Source organism: Convolutriloba macropyga, chromosome 2 (assembly GCF_964194025.1).
Source record: "Convolutriloba macropyga chromosome 2, txConMacr16.3, whole genome shotgun sequence".
NCBI lineage: Eukaryota > Metazoa > Xenacoelomorpha > Acoela > Convolutidae > Convolutriloba > Convolutriloba macropyga.
Genome location: NC_134469.1, coordinates 42,197,033 through 42,223,364, shown reverse-complemented (window position 1 = coordinate 42,223,364; position 26,332 = coordinate 42,197,033). Strand labels below are relative to the sequence as shown.

General features: G+C 46.1%; 2 protein-coding genes across 3 annotated transcripts in view; one reads left to right on the top strand and one right to left on the bottom strand.

Annotated features, from left to right (window-relative positions):
- Nucleotides 1–26,332, bottom strand: part of LOC142334907 (uncharacterized) — a 130,373-nt gene that overhangs the window by 55,592 nt on the left and 48,449 nt on the right. Inside the window, exon 4 of the mRNA XM_075383236.1 lies at nt 18,349–18,522. Within this exon, the coding sequence (XP_075239351.1) occupies nt 18,349–18,522 (174 nt within the window). The remainder of the gene's footprint in view (nt 1–18,348; nt 18,523–26,332) is intronic.
- LOC142358676 (uncharacterized) overlaps nt 25,133–26,332 on the top strand; it is a 207,122-nt gene continuing 205,922 nt past the window's right edge. For both annotated transcript variants that reach the window (XM_075410177.1, XM_075410176.1), the window contains exon 1: nt 25,133–25,144. The gene's annotated coding sequence lies outside the window, so the exon portion shown is untranslated. The remainder of the gene's footprint in view (nt 25,145–26,332) is intronic.

The window sequence follows — 26,332 nt, the reverse complement described above, 5'->3', positions numbered from 1 at the left end:
CTACTGTATCTGGCGATGGCAGCTGGGGATATGGAGTGCGTTGGCGCACGGCTGATGGAGCAATGACACGACTAGGTGTCAATGAAGTCAGTAGGAGGCGCCTACTGGATCTGGCGATGGCACCTGGGGTGATGGAGTGCGTTGGCGTACGATTGATGGAGCTATGACACGACTAAGTGTCAATGAACTCAGTAGGAGGCGCCTACTGGAGCTGGCAGCTGGGTTGAGGGAGTGCGTTGGCGCACGGCTGATGAATCTATGACAACTTAATTTCAATGAACTCAGTAGGAGGCGCCTACTGGAACTGGCAACTGGGTTGAGGGAGTGATTTGGCGCACGGCTGATGGAGCTATGACACGACTAAGTGTCAATGAAGTCAGTAGGAGGCGGCTACATGAGCTTGCAATGGCAGCTGGGTCAAGAAGTGCGTTGGCGCACGCCTGATGGAGCAATGACACGACTAAGTGTCAATGGAGTCAGTAGGAGACGCCTACTCGAGCTGGCGATGGCAGCTGGGTTGATGGAGTGTGTTGGCGCACGGCTGATGGAGCCAAGACACGACTAAGTGTCAATGAAGTCAGTAGTGGGCGCCTACAGGAGCTGGCGATGGCAGCTGGGGTGTGGGAGTGCGTTGGCGCAAGGCTGATGGAGCTATGGCACTACTTAGTGTCGATAAAGTAAGTAGGAGGCACCTAATGGAGCTGACGATGGCAGCTGGGGTGTGGGAGTGCGTTGGCGCACGGCTGATGGAGCTATGACACGACTAAGTGTCAATGAAGTCAGTAGGAGGCGCCTACTGGATCTGTCGATGGCAGCTGGGGTGATGGAGTGCTTTGGCGCACGGCTGATGGAGCTATGACACAACTAATTGTCAATGAAGTCAGTAGGAGGCGCCTACTAGAGCTGACAATGGCAGCTGGGGTGTGGGAGTGCGTTGGCGCACGGTTGATGAAGCTATGCAGGACTAAGTTTCAATGAAGTCAGCAAGAGGCGCCTACTGGAGCTGAAGATGGCATCTGGGGTGTGGGAGTGCGTTGGCGCATGGCTGATGGAGCTATGACACGACTAAGTGTCAAGGAAGTCAGTAGGAGGCGCCTACTGGAGCTGGCGATGGTAGCTGGGGTGATGGCGTGTGTTGGCGCACGGCTGACGGAGCTAAGACACGACTAAGTGTCAATGAAGTCAGTAGGAGGCGCCTACTGGAGCTGGCAATGGCAGTTGGGGTGTGAGAGTGCGTTGGCGCACGGCTGATGGAGCTATGACAGGACTAAGTGTCAATAAAGTCAGTAAGAGGTTCCAACTGTAGCTGGCGATGGCAGCTGGGGTGTGGGAGTGCGTTGGGGCACAGCTGATGGAGCTATGACACGACTAAGTGTTGATGAAGTCAGTAGGAGGTGCCCACTGGAGCTGACGATGGCAGCTGGGGTGTGGCAGTGCGTTGACGCACGGCTGATGGAGCTTTAACACGACTAAGTGTCAATTAAGTCAGTAGGAGGCGCCTACTGGAGCTGGCAGCAGGGGTGTGGGAGTGCTTTGTCGCACGGCTGATGGAGCTATGACACGACGAATTGTCAAGGAAGTCAGTAGGAGGCGCCTACTGGAGCTGGTGATGGCAGCTGGGGTGTGGGAGTGCGTTGGCGCACGGCTGATGGAGCTATGACACGACTAAGTGTCGATGAAGTCAGTAGGAGGTGCCTACTGGAGCTGACGATGGCAGCTGGGGTGTGGGAGTGCTTTGGCGCATGGCTGATGGAGCTAAGACACGACTAAGTGTCAATGCAGTCAGGAAGCGCCTACTGGAGCTGGCGATGGCAGCTGGGGTGAGAGTGTGTTGGCGCACGGCTGCTGGAGCTATGACACGATTAAGTGTCAAGGAAGTCAGTAGGAGACACCTAATGGAGCTGGCAATGGTAGATGGGTTGTGGGAGTGCGTTGGCGCACGGCTGATGGAGCTTTAAAACGACTAAGTGTCAATTAAGTCAGTAGGAGGCGCCTACTGGAGCTGGCAGCAGGGGCGTGGGAGTGCTTTGTCGCACGGCTGATGGAGCTATGACACGACGAATTGTCAATGAAGTCAGTAGGAGAGGCCTACTGGAGCTGGTGATGGCAGCTGGGGTGTGGGAGTGCGTTGGCGCACGGCTGATGGAGCTATGACATGACTAAGTGTCGATGAAGTCAGTAGGAGGTGCCCACTGGAGCTAACAATGGCAGCTGGGGTGTGGCAGTGCGTTGGCGCACGGCTGATGGAGCTATGACACGACTAAGTGTCGCTGACATCACTAGTAGGCGCCTACTGGAGCTGACGATGGCAGCTGGAATGAGGGAGTGCGTTGTCGCACGGCTGATGGAGCTATGACACGACGAATTGTCAATGAAGTCAGTAGGAGGCGCCTGCTGGAGCTGATGGCAGCTGGGGTGTGGGAGTGCGTTGGCGCACGCCTGATGGAGCTATGACACGACTAAGTGTCGATGAAGTCAGAAGGAGGTGCCCACTGGAGCTGACGATGGCAGCTGGGGTGTGGCAGTGCGTTGGCGCACGGTTGATGGAGCTTTAACACGACTAAGTGTCAATTAAGTCAGTACGAGGAGCCTACTGGAGCTGGCAGCTGGGGTGTGGGAGTGCTTTCTCGCACGGCTGATGGAGCTATGACACGACTAATTGTCGATGAAGTCAGTAGGAGGCGCCCACTGGAGCTGACGATGGCAGCTGGGGTGTGGCAGTGCGTTGGCGCACGGTTGATGGAGCTTTAACACGACTAAGTGTCAATTAAGTCAGTAGGAGGAGCCTACTGGAGCTGGCAGCTGGGGTGTGGGAGTGCTTTCTCGCACGGCTGATGGAGCTATGGCACGACTAATTGTCGATGAAGTCAGTAGGAGGCGCCTACTGGAGCTGGCAATGACAGCTGGCGTGTGGGAGTGCGTTGGCGCACGGCTGATGGAGCTATCAGACGACTAAGTGTGAATGAAGTCAGTAGGAGGCGCCTACTGGAGCTGGCAATGACAGCTGGGGTAGGGGAGTGCGTTGGCGCACGGCTGATGAATCTAAGACAGCTAAATGTCAATGAACTCAGTAGGAGGCGGCTACATGAGCTTGCAATGGCAGCTGAGTCATGAAATGCGTTGGCGCACGCCTGACGGAGCTACGACACTACTTAGTGTCGATGAAGTCAGTAGGAGGCGCCTAATGGAGCTGACTATGGCAGCTGGGGTGTGGGAGTGCGTTGGCGCAAGGCTGATGCAGCTATGACAAGACTAAGTGTCAATAAAATCAGTAGGAGATTCCAACTAAAGCTGGCGATGGCAACTGGGGTGATGGAGTGCGTTGGCGCACGGCTGATGGAGCTACGACACTACTTAGTGTCGCTGACATCACTAGGAGGCGCCTACTGGAGCTGACGATGGCAGCTGGAATGAGGGAGTGCGTTGTCGCACGGCTGATGGAGCTATGACACGGCGAATTGTCAATTAAGTCAGTAGGAGGAGCCTACTGGAGCTGGCAGCTGGGGTGTGGGAGTGCTTTCTCGCACGGCTGATGGAGCTATGACACGACTAATTGTCGATGAAGTCAGTAGGAGGCGCCCACTGGAGCTGACGATGGCAGCTGGGGTGTGGCAGTGCGTTGGCGCCCGGCTGATGGAGCTATGACAAGACTAAGTGTCAATAAAATCAGTAGGAGATTCCAACTAAAGCTGGCGATGGCAACTGGGGTGATGGAGTGCGTTGGCGCACGGCTGATGGAGCTACGACACTACTTAGTGTCGCTGACATCACTAGGAGGCGCCTACTGGAGCTGACGATGGCAGCTGGAGTGAGGGAGTGCGTTGTTGCACGGCTGATGGAGCTATGGCACGACTAATTGTCGATGAAGTCAGTAGGAGGCGCCTACTGGAGCTGGCAATGACAGCTGGCGTGTGGGAGTGCGTTGGCGCACGGCTGATGGAGCTATCGGACAACTAAGTGTGAATGAAGTCAGTAGGAGGGGCCTACTGGAGCTGGCAATGACAGCTGGGGTAGGGGAGTGCGTTGGCGCAAGGCTGATGGAGCTACGACACTACTTAGTGTCGATGAAGTCAGTAGGAGGCGCCTAATGGAGCTGACTATGGCAGCTGGGGTGTGGGAGTGCGTTGGCGCACGGCTGATGGAGCTAAGACAGGACTAAATGTCAATAAAGTCAGTAGGAGGTTCCAACTAAAGCTGGCGATGGCAGCTGGGGTGATGGAGTGCGTTGGCGCACGGCTGATGGAGCTATGACACGACGAATTGTCAATGAAGTCAGTAGGAGGCGCCTACTCGAGCTGGCGATGGCAGCTGGGGTGTGGGAGTGTGTTGGCGCACGGCTGATGGAGCTTTAACACGACTAAGTGTCAATTAAGTCAGTAGGAGACACCTACTGGAGCTGGCAATGGTAGCTGGGGTGTGGGAGTGCGTTGTTGCACGGCTGATGGAGCTATGACACGACTAAGTGTCGATGACATCACTAGGAGGCGCCTACTGGAGCTGGCAATGACAGCTGGGGTAGGGGAGTGCGTTGGCGCAAGGCTGATGGAGCTATGACACTACTAAGTGTCAATGAAGTCAGTAGGAGGCGCCTACTGGAGCTGGCGATGGCAGCTGGGGTGTGCGAGTGCGTTGGCGCACGGCTGATGGAGCTATGACAGGACTAAGTGTCAATAAAGTCAGTAAGAGGTTCCAACTGTAGCTGGCGATGGCAGCTGGGGTGTGGGAGTGCGTTGGGGCACAGCTGATGGAGCTATGACACGACTAAGTGTCGATGAAGTCAGTAGGAGGTGCCCACTGGAGCTGACGATGGCAGCTGGGGTGTGGCAGTGCGTTGGCGCACGGCTGATGGAGCTTTAACACGACTAAGTGTCAATTAAGTCAGTAGGAGGCGCCTACTGGAGCTGGCAGCAGGGGTGTGGGAGTGCTTTGTCGCACGGCTGATGGAGCTATGTCATGACGAATTGTCAATGAAGTCAGTAGGAGGCGCCTACTGGAGCTGGTGATGGCAGCTGGGGTGTGGGAGTGCGTTGGCGCACGGCTGATGGAGCTATGACACGACTAAGTGTCGATGAAGTCAGTAGGAGGCGCCCACTGGAGCTGACGATGGCAGCTGGGGTGTGGCAATGCGTTGGCGCACGGTTGATGGAGCTTTAACACGACTAAGTGTCAATTAAGTCAGTAGGAGGAGCCTACTGGAGCTGGCAGCTGGGGTGTGGGAGTGCTTTCTCGCACGGCTGATGGAGCTATGGCACGACTAATTGTCGATGAAGTCAGTAGGAGGCGCCTACTGGAGCTGGCAATGACAGCTGGCGTGTGGGAGTGCATTGGCGCACGGCTGATGGAGCTATCAGACGACTAAGTGTGAATGAAGTCAGTAGGAGGCGCCTACTGGAGCTGGCAATGACAGCTGGGGTAGGGGAGTGCGTTGGCACAAGACTGATGGAGCTACGACACTACTTAGTGTCGACGAAGTCAGTAGGAGGCGCCTAATGGAGCTGACTATGGCAGCTGGGGTGTGGGAGTGCGTTGGCGCAAGGCTGATGCAGCTATGACAGGACTAAGTGTCAATAAAATCAGTAGGAGATTTCAACTAAAGCTGGCGATGGCAACTGGGGTGATGGAGTGCGTTGGCGCACGGCTGATGGAGCTACGACACTACTTAGTGTCGCTGACATCACTAGGAGGCGCCTACTGGAGCTGACGATGGCAGCTGGAATGAGGGAGTGCGTTGTCGCACGGCTGATGGAGCTATGACACGACGAATTGTCAATTAAGTCAGTAGGAGGAGCCTACTGGAGCTGGCAGCTGGGGTGTGGGAGTGCTTTCTCGCACGGCTGATGGAGCTATGACACGACTAATTGTCGATGAAGTCAGTAGGAGGCGCCCACTGGAGCTGACGATGGCAGCTGGGGTGTGGCAGTGCGTTGGCGCACGGCTGATGGAGCTATGACACGATTAAGTGTCAATGAAGTCAGTAGGAGACAACTACTGGAGCTGGCAATGGTAGATTGGGTGTGGGCTTTGGCGCCCGGCTGATGGAGCTATGACACGACTAAGTGTCCTGACATCACTAGGAGGCGCCTACTGGAGCTGACGATGGCAGCTGGAGTGAGGGAGTGCGTTGTTGCACGGCTGATGGAGCTATGGCACGACTAATTGTCGATGAAGTCAGTAGGAGGCGCCTACTGGAGCTGGCAATGACAGCTGGCGTGTGGGAGTGCGTTGGCGCACGGCTGATGGAGCTATCAGACGACTAAGTGTGAATGAAGTCAGTAGGAGGGGCCTACTGGAGCTGGCAATGACAGCTGGGGTAGGGGAGTGCGTTGGCGCAAGGCTGATGGAGCTACGACACTACTTAGTGTCAATGAAGTCAGTAGGAGGCGCCTACTGGAGCTGGCGATGGCAGCTGGGGTGTGGGAGTGCGTTGGCGCACGGCTGATGGAGCTAAGACAGGACTAAATGTCAATAAAGTCAGTAGGAGGTTCCAACTAAAGCTGGCGATGGCAGCTGGGGTGATGGAGTGCCTTGGCGCACGGCTGATGGAGCTATGACACGACGAATTGTCAATGAAGTCAGTAGGAGGCGCCTACTCGAGCTGGCGATGGCAGCTGGGGTGTGGGAGTGTGTTGACGCACGGCTGATGGAGCTTTAACACAACTAAGTGTCAATTAAGTCAGTAGGAGACACCTACTGGAGCTGGCAATGGTAGCTGGGGTGTGGGAGTGCGTTGTTGCACGGCTGATGGAGCTATGACACGACTAAGTGTCGATGACATCACTAGGAGGCGCCTACTGGAGCTGGCAATGACAGCTGGGGTAGGGGAGTGCGTTGGCGCAAGGCTGATGGAGCTATGACACTACTAGGTGTCAATGAAGTCAGTAGGAGGCGCCTACTGGAGCTGGCGATGGCAGCTGGGGTGTGCGAGTGCGTTGGCGCACGGCTGATGGAGCTATGACAGGACTAAGTGTCAATAAAGTCAGTAAGAGGTTCCAACTGTAGCTGGCGATGGCAGCTGGGGTGTGGGAGTGCGTTGGGGCACAGCTGATGGAGCTATGACACGACTAAGTTTCGATGAAGTCAGTAGGAGGTGCCCACTGGAGCTGACGATGGCAGCTGGGGTGTGGCAGTGCGTTGGCGCACGGCTGATGGAGCTTTAACACGACTAAGTGTCAATTAAGTCAGTAGGAGGCGCCTACTGGAGCTGGCAGCAGGGGTGTGGGAGTGCTTTGTCGCACGGCTGATGGAGCTATGACATGACGAATTGTCAATGAAGTCAGTAGGAGGCGCCTACTGGAGCTGGTGATGGCAGCTGGGGTGTGGGAGTGCGTTGGCGCACGGCTGATGGAGCTATGACACCACCAAGTGTCGATGAAGTCAGTAGGAGGTGCCCACTGGAGCTGACGATGGCAGCTGGGGTGTGGGAGTGCTTTGGCGCATGGCTGATGGAGCTAAGACACGACTAAGTGTCAATGCAGTCAGTAGGAGGCGCCTACTGAAGCTGGCGATGGCAGCTGGGGCGAGAGTGTGTTGGCGCACGGCTGATGGAGCTATGACACGATTAGGTGTCAATGAAGTCAGTAGGAGACACCTAATGGAGCTGGCAAAGGTAGATGGGGTGTGGGAGTGCGTTGGCGCACGGCTGATGGAGCTTTAAAACGACTAAGTGTCAATTAAGTCAGTAGGAAGCGACTACTGGAGCTGGCAGCTGGGGTGTGGGAGTGCGTTGGCGCACGGCTGATGGAGCTATGACACGACTAAATGTCGATGAAGTCAGTAGGAGGTGCCCACTGGAGCTGACGATGGCAGCTGGGGTGTGGCAGTGCGTTGGCGCACGGCTGATGGAGCTATGACACGACTAAGTGTCGCTGACATCACTAGGAGGCGCCTACTGGAGCTGACGATTGCAGCTGGAGTGAGGGAGTGCGTTGTCGCACGGCTGATGGAGCTATGACACGACGAATTGTCAATGAAGTCAGTAGGAGGCGCCTACTGGAGCTGGTGATGGCAGCTGGGGTGTGGGAGTGCGTTGGCGCACGCCTGATGGAGCTATGACACGACTAAGTGTCGATGAAGTCGGAAGGAGGTGCCCACTGGAGCTGACGATGGCAGCTGGGGTGTAGCAGTGCGTTGGCGCACGGTTGATGGAGCTTTAACAGGACTAATTGTCAATTAAGTCAGTAGGATGAGCCTACTGGAGCTGGCAGCTGGGGTGTGGGAGTGCTTTCTCGCACGGCTGATGGAGCTATGACACGACTAATTGTCGATGAAGTCAGTAGGAGGCGCCCACTGGAGCTGACGATGGCAGCTGGGGTGTGGCAGTGCGTTGGCGCACGGCTGATGGAGCTATGACACGATTAAGTGTCAATGGAGTCAGTAGGAGACAACTACTGGAGCTGGCAGTGGTAGATTGGGTGTGGGAGTGCGTTGGCGCACGGCTGATGGAGCTATGACACGACTAAGTGTCCTGACATCACTAGGAGGCGCCTACTGGAGCTGACGATGGCAGCTGGAGTGAGGGAGTGCGTTGTCGCACGGCTGATGGAGCTATGGCACAACTAATTGTCGATGAAGTCAGTAGGAGGCGCCTACTGGAGCTGGCAATGACAGCTGGCGTGTGGGAGTGCGTTGGCGCACGGCTGATGGAGCTATCAGACGACTAAGTGTGAATGAAGTCAGTAGGAGGCGCCTACTGGAGCTGGAAATGACAGCTGGGGTAGGGGAGTGCGTTGGCGCAAGGCTGATGGAGCTACGACACTACTTAGTGTCGATGAAGTCAGTAGGAGGCGCCTAATGGAGCTGACTATGGCAGCTGGGGTGTGGGAGTGCGTTGGCGCACGGCTGATGGAGCTATGACAGGACTAAGTGTCAATAAAGTCAGTAAGAGGTTCCAACTGTAGCTGGCGATGGCAGCTGGGGTGTGGGAGTGCGTTGGGGCACAGCTGATGGAGCTATGACACGACTAAGTTTCGATGAAGTCAGTAGGAGGTGCCCACTGGAGCTGACGATGGCAGCTGGGGTGTGGCAGTGCGTTGGCGCACGGCTGATGGAGCTTTAACACGACTAAGTGTCAATTAAGTCAGTAGGAGGCGCCTACTGGAGCTGGCAGCAGGGGTGTGGGAGTGCTTTGTCGCACGGCTGATGGAGCTATGACATGACGAATTGTCAATGAAGTCAGTAGGAGGCGCCTACTGGAGCTGGTGATGGCAGCTGGGGTGTGGGAGTGCGTTGGCGCACGGCTGATGGAGCTATGACACCACCAAGTGTCGATGAAGTCAGTAGGAGGTGCCCACTGGAGCTGACGATGGCAGCTGGGGTGTGGGAGTGCTTTGGCGCATGGCTGATGGAGCTAAGACACGACTAAGTGTCAATGCAGTCAGTAGGAGGCGCCTACTGAAGCTGGCGATGGCAGCTGGGGCGAGAGTGTGTTGGCGCACGGCTGATGGAGCTATGACACGATTAGGTGTCAATGAAGTCAGTAGGAGACACCTAATGGAGCTGGCAAAGGTAGATGGGGTGTGGGAGTGCGTTGGCGCACGGCTGATGGAGCTTTAAAACGACTAAGTGTCAATTAAGTCAGTAGGAAGCGACTACTGGAGCTGGCAGCTGGGGTGTGGGAGTGCGTTGGCGCACGGCTGATGGAGCTATGACACGACTAAATGTCGATGAAGTCAGTAGGAGGTGCCCACTGGAGCTGACGATGGCAGCTGGGGTGTGGCAGTGCGTTGGCGCACGGCTGATGGAGCTATGACACGACTAAGTGTCGCTGACATCACTAGGAGGCGCCTACTGGAGCTGACGATTGCAGCTGGAGTGAGGGAGTGCGTTGTCGCACGGCTGATGGAGCTATGACACGACGAATTGTCAATGAAGTCAGTAGGAGGCGCCTACTGGAGCTGGTGATGGCAGCTGGGGTGTGGGAGTGCGTTGGCGCACGCCTGATGGAGCTATGACACGACTAAGTGTCGATGAAGTCGGAAGGAGGTGCCCACTGGAGCTGACGATGGCAGCTGGGGTGTAGCAGTGCGTTGGCGCACGGTTGATGGAGCTTTAACAGGACTAATTGTCAATTAAGTCAGTAGGATGAGCCTACTGGAGCTGGCAGCTGGGGTGTGGGAGTGCTTTCTCGCACGGCTGATGGAGCTATGACACGACTAATTGTCGATGAAGTCAGTAGGAGGCGCCCACTGGAGCTGACGATGGCAGCTGGGGTGTGGCAGTGCGTTGGCGCACGGCTGATGGAGCTATGACACGATTAAGTGTCAATGGAGTCAGTAGGAGACAACTACTGGAGCTGGCAGTGGTAGATTGGGTGTGGGAGTGCGTTGGCGCACGGCTGATGGAGCTATGACACGACTAAGTGTCCTGACATCACTAGGAGGCGCCTACTGGAGCTGACGATGGCAGCTGGAGTGAGGGAGTGCGTTGTCGCACGGCTGATGGAGCTATGGCACAACTAATTGTCGATGAAGTCAGTAGGAGGCGCCTACTGGAGCTGGCAATGACAGCTGGCGTGTGGGAGTGCGTTGGCGCACGGCTGATGGAGCTATCAGACGACTAAGTGTGAATGAAGTCAGTAGGAGGCGCCTACTGGAGCTGGAAATGACAGCTGGGGTAGGGGAGTGCGTTGGCGCAAGGCTGATGGAGCTACGACACTACTTAGTGTCGATGAAGTCAGTAGGAGGCGCCTAATGGAGCTGACTATGGCAGCTGGGGTGTGGGAGTGCGTTGGCGCACGGCTGATGGAGCTATGACAGGACTAAGTGTCAATAAAGTCAGTAGGAGGTTCCAACTAAAGCTGGCGATGGCAGCTGAGGTGATGGAGTGCATTGGCGCACGGCTGATGGAGCTATGACACGACGAATTGTCAATGAAGTCAGTAGGAGGAGCCTACTGGAGCTGGCAGCTGGGGTGTGGGAGTGCTTTCTCGCACGGCTGATGGAGCTATGACACGACTAATTGTCGATGAAGTCAGTAGGAGGCCTCCACTGGAGCTGACGATGGCAGCTGGGGTGTGGCAGTGCGTTGGCGCACGGCTGATGGAGCTATGACACGATTAAGCGTCAATAAAGTCAGTAGGAGACAACTACTGGAGCTGGCAAAGGTAAATTGGGTGTGGGAGTGCGTTGGCGCACGGCTGATGGAGCTATGACACGACGAATTGTCAAGGAAGTCAGTAGGAGGCGCCTACTGGAGCTGGTGATGGCAGCTGGGGTGTGGGAGTGCGTTGGCGCACGGCTGATGGAGCTATGACACGACTAAGTGTCGATGAAGTCAGTAGGAGGTGCCTACTGGAGCTGACGATGACAGCTGGCGTGTGGGAGTGCGTTGGCGCACGGCTGATGGAGCTATCAGACGACTAAGTGTGAATGAAGTCAGTAGGAGGCGCCTACTGGAGCTGGCAATGACAGCTGGGGTAGGGGAGTGCGTTGGCGCAAGACTGATGGAGCTACGACACTACTTGGTGTCGATGAAGTCAGTAGGAGGCGCCTAATAGAGCTGACTATGGCAGCTGGGGTGTGGGAGTGCGTTGTCGCACGGCTGATGGAGCTATGGCACAACTAATTGTCGATGAAGTCAGTAGGAGGCGCCTACTGGAGCTCGCAATGACAGCTGGCGTGTGGGAGTGCGTTGGCGCACGGCTGATGGAGCTATCAGACGACTAAGTGTGAATGAAGTCAGTAGGAGGCGCCTACTGGAGCTGGCAATGACAGCTGGGGTAGGGGAGTGCGTTGGCGCAAGACTGATGGAGCTACGACACTACTTGGTGTCGATGAAGTCAGTAGGAGGCGCCTAATAGAGCTGACTATGGCAGCTGGGGTGTGGGAGTGCGTTGGCGCACGGCTGATGGAGCTATGACAGGACTAAGTGTCAATAAAGTCAGTAGGAGGTTCCAACTAAAGCTGGCGATGGCAGCTGAGGTGATGGAGTGCGTTGGCGCACGGCTGATGGAGCTATGACACGACGAATTGTCAATGAAGTCAGTAGGAGGCGCCTACTCGAGCTGGCGATGGCAGCTGGGGTGTGGGAGTGTGTTGGCGCACGGCTGATGGAGCTTTAACACGACTAAGTGTCAATTAAGTCAGTAGGAGACACCTACTGGAGCTGGCAATGGTAGCTGGGGTGTGGGAGTGCGTTGTTGCACGGCCGATGGAGCTATGACACGACTAAGTGACGATGACATCACTAGGAGGCGCCTACTGGAGCTGACGATGGCAGCTGGAGTGAGGGAGTGCGTTTTCGCACGGCTGATGGAGCTATGACACGACTAATTGTCGATGAAGTCAGTAGGAGGCGCCTACTGGAGCTGACGATGGCAGCTGGGGTGTGATAGTTCTTTGGCGCACGGCTGATGAGCTATGACATGACTACTTGTCAATGAAGTCAGTAGGAGGCGCCGACTGGAGCTGGCAGTGCCAGCTGAGGTGTGGGAGTACTTTGGCGCATGGCTGATGGAGCTAAGACACGACTAAGAGTCAATGAAATCAGTAGGAGCCGCCTACTGGAGCTCGCGATGGCAGCTGGCGTGTGGGAGTGCGTTGGCGCAGGGCTGATGGAGCTATTCAGGACTAAGTGTCAATAAAGTCAGTATGAGGCGCCCACTGGAGCTGACGATGGCAGCCGTGGTGTGGGAGTGTGATTGCGCACGGCTGATGGAGCTATGACACGATTAAGTGTCAAGGAAGTCAGTAGGAGACGCCTACTGCAGCTGGCAATGGTAGCTGGAGTGGGGGGGGGGGGTGCGTTGGCGCACGGACGGCTGACGGAGCTATGACACGACTAAGTGTCAATGAAGTCAATAGGAGGCGCCTACTGGAGCTGACGATGGCAGCTGGGGTGTGGGAGTGCGTTGGCCCACGGTTGATGGAGCTATGACACGACTAATTGTCAATGAAGTCAGTAGGAGGCGCCTACAGGAGCTGGCAGCTGTGGTGTGCGAGTGCGTTGGCGCACGGCTGATAGAGCTATGACATGACTAAGTGTCAATGAAGTCAGTAGGAGGTATCTACTGTAGCTGGCGATGGCAGCTTGGGTGATGAAGTGCGTTGGCGCACGACTGATGGAGCTATGACACGACTAAGTGTCAATGAAGTCAGTATGAGGCGCCTACTGGAGCTGGCGATGGCAGCTGGGGTGAAGTGTTGGCGCACGGCTGATGAAGCTATGACACGACTAATTGTCAATGACGTCAGTAGGAGGCGCCTACTGGAGCTGACGATGGCCGCTGGGGCGTGGGTGAGCGTTGGCGCACAGCTAATGGAGCTATGGAACGACTAAGTAACAATGAAGTCAGCAGGGGGCGCCAACTGGAGCTGGCAGCTGGGGTGTGGGAGTGCGTTGGCGCACGGCTGATGGAGCTATAACACGACTAAGTGTCAAGGAAGTCAGCAGGAGGCGCCTACTGGAGCTGGCAGCTGGGGTGTGGGAGTGCGTTGGCGCATGGCTGGTGGAGCTGTGCAGAACTAAGTGTCAATGAAGTCAATATGAGGCGCCTACTGGAGCTGACGATGGCAGCTGGGGTGTGGGAGTTCGTTGGTGCACGGCTGATGGAGCTATGACGCGACTAAGTGTCAATGAAGTCAGTAGGAGGCGCCGACTGGAGCTGGCAGCTGGGGTGTGGGAGTGCGTTGGCGCATGGCTGGTGGAGCTGTGCAGAACTAAGTGTCAATGAAGTCAATATGAGGCGCCTACTGGAGCTGACCATGGCAGCTGGGGTGTGGGAGTGCGTTGGCCCACGGTTGATGCAGCTATGGCACGACTAAGTGTCAATGAAGTCAGTGGGAGACGCCTACTGGGGATGGCAATGGCAGCTGGGGTGTGGTAGTGCGTTGGCGCATGGCTAATGGAGCTATGACACGACTAATTGCCGATGAATTCAGGAGGCGCCTACTGGAGCTGACGATGGCAGCTGGGGTGTGGGAGTTCGTTGGTGCACGGCTGATGGAGCTATGACGCCACTAAGTGTCAATGAAGTCAGTAGGAGGCGCCTACTGGAGCTGGCAGCTGGGGTGTGAGAGTGCGTTGGCGCACGGCTGGTGGAGCTGTGCAGAACTAAGTGTCAATGAAGTCAATATGAGGCGCCTACTGGAGCTGACGATGGCAGCTGGGGTGTGGGAGTGCGTTGGCCCACGGTTGATGGAGCTATGGCACGACTAAGTTTCAATGAAGTCAGTGGGAGACGCCTACTGGAAATGGCAATGGCAACTGGGGTGTGGTAGTGCGTTGGCGCATGGCTAATGGAGCTATGACACGACTAATTGCCGATGAATTCAGGAGGCGCCTACTGGAGCTGACGATGGCAGCTGGGGTGTGGGAGTTCGTTGGTGCACGGCTGATGGAGCTATGACGCCACTAAGTGTCAATGAAGTCAGTAGGAGGCGCCTACTGGAGCTGGCAGCTGGGGTGTGAGAGTGCGTTGGCGCACGGCTGGTGGAGCTGTGCAGAACTAAGTGTCAATGAAGTCAATATGAGGCGCCTACTGGAGCTGACGATGGCAGCTGGGGTGTGGGAGTGCGTTGGCCCACGGTTGATGGAGCTATGGCACGACTAAGTTTCAATGAAGTCAGTGGGAGACGCCTACTGGAAATGGCAATGGCAACTGGGGTGTGGGAGTGCGTTGGCGCACGGCTGATGGAGCTATGCAGGACTAAGTGTCAATGAAGTCAGTAGGAGTCGCCCACCGTAGCTGGCGATATGATGGCCCAGGAGCGCCTATATGATCACGACGTTGTCTATCCTTCCTTCTTTGTCGTATCATGTCTCTTTTGTTCCCATTATTTTAAGTTTCAATTGTTTGGTTTACTTGTTTGGTTTCATGACATCTAAAGTTACATCTCATTTCCCTTTTTACATGACTTTCAATACAATACTAAGTGATTCAGAATCAACAAAACAGGGCACTACACAAATTAATGGAGAAGTTAATACTGGGCATTAACAAGCTCCCTTCTATTGATCTCTAATTAGAATTGACCTCAGCTATTAAACTTTAGTACATAAAAAACGACAATCAATTTTTTTTAAAGAATATAACGTCTCAAAAACCTCAAAGATTAAGCTAAAGAAAAACAAATTGCTTCGCGAACACAAGTTAAATTGTAAGTATCTAAATTCACTTTCAATTTGTGGCTTCAATTTTTGGAAGCGCCAAAACGTCGCAGCAATAATAATAATAAGAATATTATACCAATAAAATAAAACAAAACCACACAGAGGCCAATAATAGCTTTTATAATTGTCACGAGGCTGTTGACAAAACCCGAAGGATAATTCAAATCTCCAGAATATTTCGTATAGACAAACGATATCAACTGTTGGTAGAAAAATTCTCAATTTGACGTGATCGATTCATAAGGTAAACTTGTTTTAAAAGAATGTGGAATATTACTCAGAACCAAAATCAATTTTTAAATACGCAATTGCTCTTAGAATTATCAAGGTATTGCCCGAAGGTTTAAAAAGATAGAGGGAATTTTTCTCAACAAAAAGGACTGTGAATTTCATTTAATATGAAAAACGTCCCAACCCAAAATGCAGATCTGTTTTACAAAAAGGTAAATCTATTGTCAACAAGGATGCTCGTTAATGTGGGTTCGCACATGATGTTCCGACCCGAGCTCAACTAAAATTTTGACTTAATTGTCAACCTAAGAAAGAGATAATTAAAAATTATTTTTTGAGTTCAAAAAAATCGTTTCACAACAGAACTACAAATTGAGATACGTAACACCACGCCTCATTAAAACGAACGACTCAAACAAACAAAATATGCAAAAACAAATTTTTTAGCGAATGTGCTAAAAGAAGAGAAAAAGAAACACAAATATTGACCCTCACAAATTTTTTATGATAACTCATATTGTCCAACAAACAAAACATCAGTTACGAAATGATATCGATAGAAAAATGGTTTTTGAATTACAACGAAGAATTACATTGAATAAGTTACAAATTGACGAAAAGAAAAAAAACTGAAAAGTATAAAAAAATCTTTTAGAACGAACAATATCATAAACTTTAAAACTAATCGCTAAAAACTGATTGCATTGAGTAACTTCATTTATTTAATCCTCACTTAAAAGCCTATGAGACCAGTCATCATTTCACGACTACATGAAGAATTAACAAATTAGCAAACACAGCAAATTCAGAAACAATTGAGCAAGATGTGTTGAGCCCAATAAAAAAGAGAAGTTTTGGAAAATTTTCTAATTTCGTATGGTTTTAACACACTATAGGAATATAAGGATATTTGTAATTTTTAAGTCATCAAAAAGATATCACAATAAGTCTTATGATTATGAGAACAACAACAAAAACAGGCAATAACCAAAAAATTCAGTAGAAAAGTGCAAGCAAGTGTTGAAGCCAATTGAATCAAAAAAATTTCTCTGCAAACGTTATCTATGATCGATTAAAAGTCTTCTCTAAGTCCCTGGGAATTATCAATTTAGAATACTGTGATAAAAAATGAAAGGTAACCAAAACTAAAAAAATATATATCCAAAAATTTTTAAAAAATGAAAACTCGTGGCATCGAAGTTATAAAACCAATAGTTAGAAGATAAAACAACTAAACAGATTCATTTTAGTTGCAGTAGAAAAGAAGGAGGTTCTGTTATTACTGACTTACAGTTCATGAAAATAAGTTTAAGGTTGGTTAATGTCCCAAAATGTATAAAAAATTATTTTCGAAGTCTTAAAAGCCACTAAATTTAAAAGCTTTCAACCAAATCTAAAAAATACGCTACGCTATGCCTCGATGGGAAGAAAAGGATGTTTGTCATCAATATGTTATCAATAAGACATCAAAATAACTCCTATGATCACGAAAACAACGAAAAATACAGGCAGAAACCAACAAATTCAGTCGAAACTTCGAGAAGAAAGTGTCGAAGCTATTTAAACCGTAATTTGTGCTCTGACAACTTTATCTCTGATCCATTGGACGTCTTTTCTAAGCTAATGGGAACTATCCATTTTAGGATAATAGGGAAAAGATTTCAAAAGGAACCAAAATTACAAAAAAAATCCGAATTTTTTTTAATTATGAAAACTCGTGTTATCGAAGTTCTTAGACTAATAGTTACCAGAAAAACCACTCACCAGATTAATTATGGTTGCAGTAAAAAGAAAAGTGGTCCTGTCATTACTGAGACTGACTTACTCTTCATGAAAATAAGTTAAATATCGTTTAAAAGTTCAAAAAAATCAAAAATCAGTCAGAGCAGCCAATAGCTGTCCACTCAAAGCACTATATAGGTTTATCTAACGCACATTAGAAAGTCGATTGCACTTTTAGTTTTAGTTAGCGAGTCCATGCCATAGGACTCCAAAAAATTAAAATCTCATTGAAAATTTCGAAAACACAGATTTGAAGACAAGAAAAACATGAGTGATTCCTTGAAAACGAATATTTTGTTCATTGCGTATCAGTTGACTGTAAATTAGGTTTGTCATTAACAGAACCTCGATATGAAAAGTGACGAAAAAAACAGCTTTCAAATTGAATTCGACATTTTTTTGATAGTAAATTTCCCCAAGAGACTAGAACTAGCCTTTTTATCGGTCTATTGGTAGCACAATTGTTTCATTTTGTAGCGGCAAATGTAATTGAAATAATATTTTTTACAGAAAGGCCTTAATTTGAAAAAAAAATTCGCTAAAAGTGTTCACACAAATCTTTAAACATCAATAACTCCTCGAGAAATACGAAAAAAATCTTTTAAATTTCGAATTCTGCGCTGAACGAGCTTTTTAATGATATCACTAACATTTCTCTACGATGAATAATATCGATCGGCCAAAATTGTCTGAAGAAAAAAAACCCATTCGACTATATAGTTCCTCCCCCCCCCACAAGTGGGTCGGAACAATAAAATGCTTAAGAAAACATGCTGGCGCGTGAACTTTTCCCCCAAATTTTGGAAGTATATTCCAAGCGAGTTCTCGCATATAATTCAGTTATTGTCAAATTATTGCTTGCGTTTATACCAAGTCCACCGCTATTAACTCAACCCCGTATATTAGGATAGAACGCGACCACATGTTGTTCTGTGAGCTAAATTGGAACTCACCCCACGCCGGGGTAAAATCACCAATTAATTTTACACCTCTGAAATGCTTACATACATTATAATGGCTGATCATGCCTCTTATTGGGCAATTGAAACCAGTGACGAATACTAATACACGACCTCAAAACTATTGAAAAAAGATTCTGGAAGACAAATAGTCGTCTTGCATTTTTCTGGCTACGATATACGCATATAAGATAAGCACCCATTACAGTTAGTAGATTGAGCTTTTGAGAACACAGGTTTCCCTCAATTTCCGACCGTGATAAGGTACCTGAATGGATACACGAAAGACGACGAAGACGAAGCAACGGGAGAAGTGGATGTTGGAAGCATGTCGTGGATACTGTTGCTTCTATACTTGTATCTGCCACCATGGTTCTCGGCAAAAGGCACCACTTTCACTGTAGCATCTCCGTACGTTACGCCATTCAGGTTGTTCATCACTCTGTAAAGGAAAAAAAATCAAGCAAATATTCAATAGATCCAAATAACCAATCAAAAATATTTCGACCGATGGACCAAATAATTAGAAACAGTTCTTTGAAAATATCTTGAAAATATCGCATCATTACTATTAACAGGAACTTACAGCCAGCTCACTGTTCATAAAAACAATTGATTCAATACACAGAGATGAAATTCGAAATACTTCTTGTGATCCTCATTACGAAGTAAATAAATCATCCCAAAACGGTAACACAACTAAACTAGTTGAGCTGACAATTAGCATTACTCAACAACAAAGAAAGACCAAATGAACTACAAACCCGTTGGACTTGGGTTTCTCAAACAATATTTGCTGGTTGATGACTTTTACTTGGATTAATATCCGTTCTATTTCAGAGCCCTTTAAGCCTCAATAACTTTTCGAAAAGATTCGGCCTGATCGAAAATTGTCTCCATGGAATTCGCAGCAGCAGGCAGATTATCCCCCCCCCCCCATAAAAGAGTTCCCAATGAACTCCCCTCCCGGTCCTGCATCCGCAATGAAACGGTCAAAAAAAAGGAAGTAGATGGCAGCTAACAACCTAAGTTTCTTCAAAGTGTCAAAAATGGTTCTAAATTGGGCGACAACTTTAGTCAGACGAGATTATTATGCTGAATTCAGCTTCCCTTTTGAAGGATCATCAGCTTAGTATAAAATCAAAATCGCACTCGCTCTAAAGAACTCGAATTAATTACAGGCCTATGTTTTCATGACCAGTCTTGTTAGGTTTTTTTTACTTTGGTCCGTTGACCTCGGTTTGATTAACTAACTATAGCGAACATTGGTAGATCGAATTCTAAATTCCATTCAGTTGAAGCTAAGTGAAGTAAAACAGCAATGGCACGCAATCATAAAATGCACGCAATAAGCCGCTGGGATGTCACAAATGGAAAAGATCCGGTAAAGCAAAAATGAATACATAACCAAGATGAAAAAAAACTTATTTGAATTTGTCCAATGTTCATCTGAAAACCAATTTCTCGAGACATCAGTTCAGCAAGGTAAGATCATACTTTAACTAGAAGTAAGGATGCTATACAGATAACTCATTCTCAAATACCAAATATTTCTAGCTGAAAAACAAACTTTTTCGCTCCACTTCATGTTTCAACGTCATCAAAATACTCAAAATCGAGGCCTAAACCAAACAAAAACAGAAAAGCATAGTCTGAAGAGCTCTAAAAATAAATCGAAGTGCAAAAGCCTCCAGAGACCGTAAGTTGAAAACGAGAGAGCCTAATGTCATCAATTGCTAGGTGTTTGAAAAAAGCAATAAATTCAACTCAAAAACACGGAATGAAATAGGACATGAAATAGAACAACAGTAGTCGTAGAAGAGGACAACTGGTCGGGCTACATAATTTTCTCAAAGCATAACCAAGGAACTATTCTGACACATTACTGAAGAAAAATAACTTTCTAGCCTATGGGTTTGCTCCAACCATTACCTTGAAAACCTATCTCATCAACAATTGAGCGCCAATAATTTTTTAAATGCAACCGAAACAATGGTCAAACATCCAGAAAATCTCATTTTTCAAATATCAAAATATAGCCAATAACAGATTTAAATTGCTACACCAACAACAAACTAACAGATTGCCAGAAAAGAGCCGCAATAGCTTTGTAGATCAGCAGTCGCAAAAAAAGTAGAAGAAACATACCAAAAATGAAAATTCTTTTTTAAAAGATGAGATGTTATATTTTGATTAAAAATCTGTTTAACGTATTGCTGCTTCTATTAGCTGCGCTCAAATAACCTTCACTCACTTGATCTTATCTCTTTGAATTAAAGTAAGGAAGGATCAATATCAGAATGATAAGGTCATTTTTTAAAGCGATAAACCAAGTGTGATCAAAAACTTAATCACGCGAATTAATAAAACTCGCAAATTCAAAAACCAAAATCAAAAATCAAATTTGAAGTTATTGTGACGTCAAATGGTCGCAACAAAAATCTTGACGACGAAAAACAAAAAACATAGCAGATCCAAAAATTTTTATTAGACAAAGCAGAAGACTAAAACTGGCAATAAATGGATTGAAAAATCATTTTAAGTATGAAAAATAAAAAAAAATGGCAAAATCAAAGTAAAATTTTCGCAAGTGAACGCAAAGCCACGATCGAGAAACCGAATGTTTGTTCAAATACCGTTTTCTCACTTTACTTGGAGAGGAAAATTACGCCGCAAAACCACCAAAAAGACAGTTGTATTGAATTGTAAAAACCAAGAGCAGGCTAATAAGAGCCCCAGCTATCCCTTTTCGGCTATTAATAAAAACATAAACCAACTAAAGTAAAAAAAATTGCTCTCAAATGACACGCGGGGGCAATTTAATTTATTTCGGAGTGAGACCAACTGAAATCACTTAAAATTAAAGAACTGTGTGAAACAAATTGTTATTCGACGAAGTAAAAAACATAGCCGCAGAGTTCCGGAAACAATTAGAAGTCACATCCGCCAAAAAAACTGGCTTTTAAAACAGCTAATATCTCATTACAGTCGCATCAATGCAAAGAAAACAACAATGTCAAGTTAAACAAAAGAAAATTTTGTCAAAAAAATAACAAGAATAATTAGGAAAATTCAGTTTATTTTCCTACTAGTACAAGTTCACGTTCAGACGAAAAACGTTTTTTCATGCAATTAAAACTAGTAGACTAACCACAAAACCTCAACCAAGCCTCAATCAGCTCACAAACATCTCTATGTCTACATGAGAAAAAGAAGTGTTAAAACTTCTCAATTTTTTGTCAAATTTCATAGAAAGGGCAACTTTGTAGCAGAAGAAACTTGTATCCCATGTAGTAAACAGAGTCTAAATTCAATTATCAATATATTCACCAAAACCAAAGCAACGAGCCAAAAATGGACTAAAAATCATTAAAATAGTTGAAAAGCCTTCAAATTAGCGTTAAATTCCCCGTTAATTACAAAAAATACAAAAAGGTATCAAACAGTCTGAAGTGAATATTATTATTGTTGTGAACAAACTGTTAGACAACATAAGAACCCTTAAACCCAAAAAACAGCTTCAAAAATACGCACGTAGATAAAACTCACTCGCTTAGCAAAATTTTTTTTCACACCTACATTCCTCGCTTCCTTTCAAAAACGGATGAACAAAATAACTACTCTGTCTTTTTGCCACTCTACGAATTTGATCACTGATATAACTTTATCAAGCTTTATTCACTCCCTGAACATCCAATTTCTTTGCTCGCTCACTTATCAAAGAAAAAAGAAAACCATAACGTCTCTTTGTGTCGTAAAATAGGAGCACAATAGCCTGTTGGGAAGCCGAAGGTGGTTATTAATTACGATTTTATTATTTATTCTATAGTTTGATAACTTAGTGCAAACATAAACCGACTAACGTCAGAAAAATTGCTCTCGAATGACAGGGGCGCAAGTTAATTCAGGGGCTGTAGCCTCAATAAATTTTTCTTTATGGGTGCGAAAACACCAGCCACCGGTAGGATTCGAACCCCGACCGCCTGAGCCCGAATCTGTCATCCCGACGGACGTATTAAACACTCGGCTATCAGTGACAGGTCATCGAATCTCTAACAATCGGTTTTGTTTGAACAACAAACTTTACTTCGGAGTGAGGGCAATCGAAATCACTCAAAAATCAAGAAGTAATGCGCAAAAAGTCACTTGAGAAGTCAAAAATTATTCTAGAAGAAAAACGCCAAAACAGTCGAGCAAAAAATCTGCATAAAAATACCAAACATTCGAGAGCAATTAAAAATGATATTACCATAAGGCAAACTGATCTAAATAACTTTTTTTAAAAAAATGTGAACAGAACTCATCTCTTAGGCAAAGTAAAATGCCATAGGTGAGATGTATCTTTGAAAATTTTAGTTAAGTCAAAAACGACGGAATTTGAAAAGTAGAAATGTCTAAAAACGACGAAACCAGCCGATCTTGTAAAAAGTCCTAAACTTCTGAACATTAAACGAGTAAAAACGATAAGGAGTAAACTTAGACCGGAAAAAGAGCAAAGTAGAAATAACAACAATTGTAGTAAAAAAAATACGAGTGAAAAAGCTATTAGCAAACAAATTGACTAAAAAGACCAATACGACGCAAACTTCTGCTGCAAACTTAATTTGAAAGCATTATATAAACCATAGAAAACTGAAGCAATTATAACATGCAATATTTTTCTTAAATGAATCCTCGAAAACCGGGCTACCGATGGCAGAGAACAATAACAATGTCAGTTGTTGACAACCTAAAACACCATCTTATTCTGCTATTGAGGAGGAAATCTCACAAAATTTGCTGTTATTGTGAATTAATTTGAATCACGTAAAGTTATTTTTACACGCAACCACACTCGAAACCAAGTGTACTATATCCCACAATACATCCATTAACACCAAACCCAATCTGTAAAACATCATTCGTGTACCATTTGATAGCCAATTAATTCTCTTTAGCAATTTTTCAAACATCGTTAACAAACTTTTGTGCAATGTTTCGGTTCATTTCAACAAATAAAACACAAAAACTTTAGAGTTCGGTCCATTCTAAACATACCCGGCAGATTGCCGGAAAATAGCCGCCGTTGATTCCAATAAGCATGATTGGGATTGAAATAACAGAATATATTGAAAAAAAAAAGATTTTTGTACAAAAATATTTTTTAAGTCCGATTTATTTTGATGGCATTTCGTAGTTGAACATACTTCTGTTTCTTAGAGAGAGGCTACAGGGGCTACTATCAACACCAATAAGCATTAGAGGTGGTAACTAAGACTTATAGGAACGACGTTCAAATAGCGGGCATCTAAAATTGGGCTTTATGGGTTTATCCCGTTTCTCTGACTTCAATTTTTATACTGACTCTGTTCATTTTGAATTGCTTTGCTGAGCAACTGATGTTCAAATTCACTTTTAGCAGAATGAGAGAAGAGAGAAACTAGCCTAGAGAAGTCAAAAAGATTTCACGCAAAATGTTGAAAAGGCGGCAAAATGAGGTAAAGCAAAACATTTTTTTATTCGACGAAGTAAAAAAAAAAAACATAGCAGCACAAGAAAGAATTGAATGAGAAAATTAAAAATACTCTACCTTACCAGCAGATCAATTCAAGGATGCCAGACATAACACAAACAAAATCATCTCAAAAAATTGAGAGACAAACAATCAAACAAACTAAACAAATATATAATCATTGATAAAACTTTGAAGCTTTTACCCCTAAGGCAAAATTCGATCCCTTAAAATTTACCTAATTCAAAAATTTGTTCAAAACCAAATTTTGTTTCTGAAATTGGTGCAGTATTATAACAGCAAGTCCTGAAAAATTTCATTGGCCCTTGAAGAACGACTAACTCGAAAATTTTCAAAAATTAAAATAATATTAATTGGAATTTCAATGAAATGTTGCAGAAAATTGTGACAATAAAATCTTAAGAATCATTTCTTAAGAATTGATTCTAGTGTCTCTAGGGGCTATCCAGTAAACCAATTCCAAGCCTTAAGAAACTAATTGGTTCAAAGATCGATAAGCAACAGTTTTTAAAAAAAATTTCAAAAAAATAAATTCGTTACATTAAAATGTTGAAAACTATCCAATTACCCCCCAGCAACTATTTTATAACATACTATTATATCAAACCCTGTATGAGATTATCTGGCTACCCATGCAAGAAAAACTGAAAAAAAGACAAATATTTTGAAAAAACTCAAAAAACTTAAAAAAAAGTTTTATCAGAAAATTTTCAAAATTCGAAAGGTTAAATTGTTGACAACAATATCATTGAAACTAACAACTATGCAGTAACTTCTTCAGACCGTTGAAAAGGTTTCCTGGAACTTGAGAATGGAAAAATATCAAAAATTGACAAAAAACTTTAGGAAACTTCAAAAAAATTGCAGATTTTATCAAAAAATGCTAAAACTCGAAAAATTAAAATGTTGAAAACCACTTCATTATTACTGGAAAATAAACATTTTCCTATTACCAAACCTTAAAGGAGATTCCCTGGCCCCTGAAGCAGGGAAAACGCAAAAAAATGACAAAAATTTGCAAAAATCTTGAAAAAAAATTGTAAAAACTAGTATCATTTTGTGTGTTTGTGTTTGTAGCACCAAAACATATAGCTCATAAAAAGGTCAAAACAAGTACTTCTGTCTCGCAAAAGGCCTTCATTAACTTTTAAAAACTTCAACCTAAGACTAATCAAGCAAAAAAACTTAAAAAAATCGCAAAAAACATGAAAAATTGCACCATTTTGAGCCCAAAAACTCCCAAAAATGACCTTTTAACCTTGAATTGAGGCCATCCCAGCAGCGGCAACACTTTAAGCACTTGAAGGACTACTAACTTCCACTTTGGGCCTCTAATGAAACTTAATGCCCGCTGGGCTTTACCTGTTTATCCCGTTTTGAAAGATCAAAGTCATTGAAAAATGTGTGAACACATCTTAAAAAAAAAAAAAACACAGCGCCCCAATACAATTCAAATTCTTTGAATTGTAATAGGAGCGCTATAATAGCCGGCTGAGAAGATGCGGGCGGCTATTAAAAAATTGGTAATATTTTTTACCCTAACTTATTAAATTTTTCATATTTAAACTAATTGTCACTGAAAAAAAAACTGACTTAAGCAATTGAAAGGCCAGATTTTTTCGCTCAGTCGTTACAATGATCATCAAGATGGCTTGATAATTAATTTCATTAAAATTCTGTTTTTGAATTGAAATCAGATACAAAAGCAACTTGTCTTCAAAATACACAATTACCGAGTTTATGTACACACATTTATACATACAGTAAACTCACGAAAGAAATCAGGACAATCAATCGTTGAGAAGTAGAGTTAATCGTGATTGATTGACTGATTCCCTACCAGTCTAAACAATTTTAGTAATTATTTTAAGTGAAAGATGAGCAAACACATGAGCGTGTAAGAACCCACCTGTGATATTTATTAACTAAAAAGAAACAACAAAAATTCAGTACACTTGACAAATTATAACTTCAAGGCTATTATTGTTGTGTTGCCACTGATCCAAAATTCTGCTAAATGCAAGACTGTGGGCTATACGTACAATCTGAGCCACAACAACTTCGAAGGCAGAGATAAGGAAATCGTTGTCTTTGTACAACATGTTTTTCAGTGTACATCTGCTCATTCGAAGCTGCAAGGCATCAATTAACTGATCCTCCTCTTATATTATAGAAAGTTGTGAAGCCTGTACCTAAAAAGTTATACGGATAAGAGTAGCAAAAGACATCTTATACACAAATACAATTGTTGAGCGATAAAATAACAAACAAAAAAGCTGTTTTCAGATCTGTAGCTAGATATATGATCTCAACGAACACAATTTGTCACAATTAAACGAAGATTTAAAAAAATTGGATGAAAACGACGAAACTGGAGCCACCTCTAGCGCTCGAGGCACCTATTTTAAAGTAAACTTCGAATTCACATCTTCAATTTAAACTCAATGCGTGAGTAGAAGCAATTTTTCAAGTGACGAACTAAATTCAATCTGACTCATCATCATACCAGGGAAATAAAACTTATGCCCTAGGTACTAACAACTGACGTCACGCACAAAATATGTTTTGGACAAAAAAAGTCACTTAACAAAGAATGTTGTTCTCCTTCTCAACTGTGATCAAATCATTGTTTAAAAAATCGGCACAGACAACGAAATAAAAAAAAACATAGCAGGACAAGTCCTGACGTACAATTCAAAGAATTTTCATTGACTAAACAGAAAAAATAGACCTAGAATGA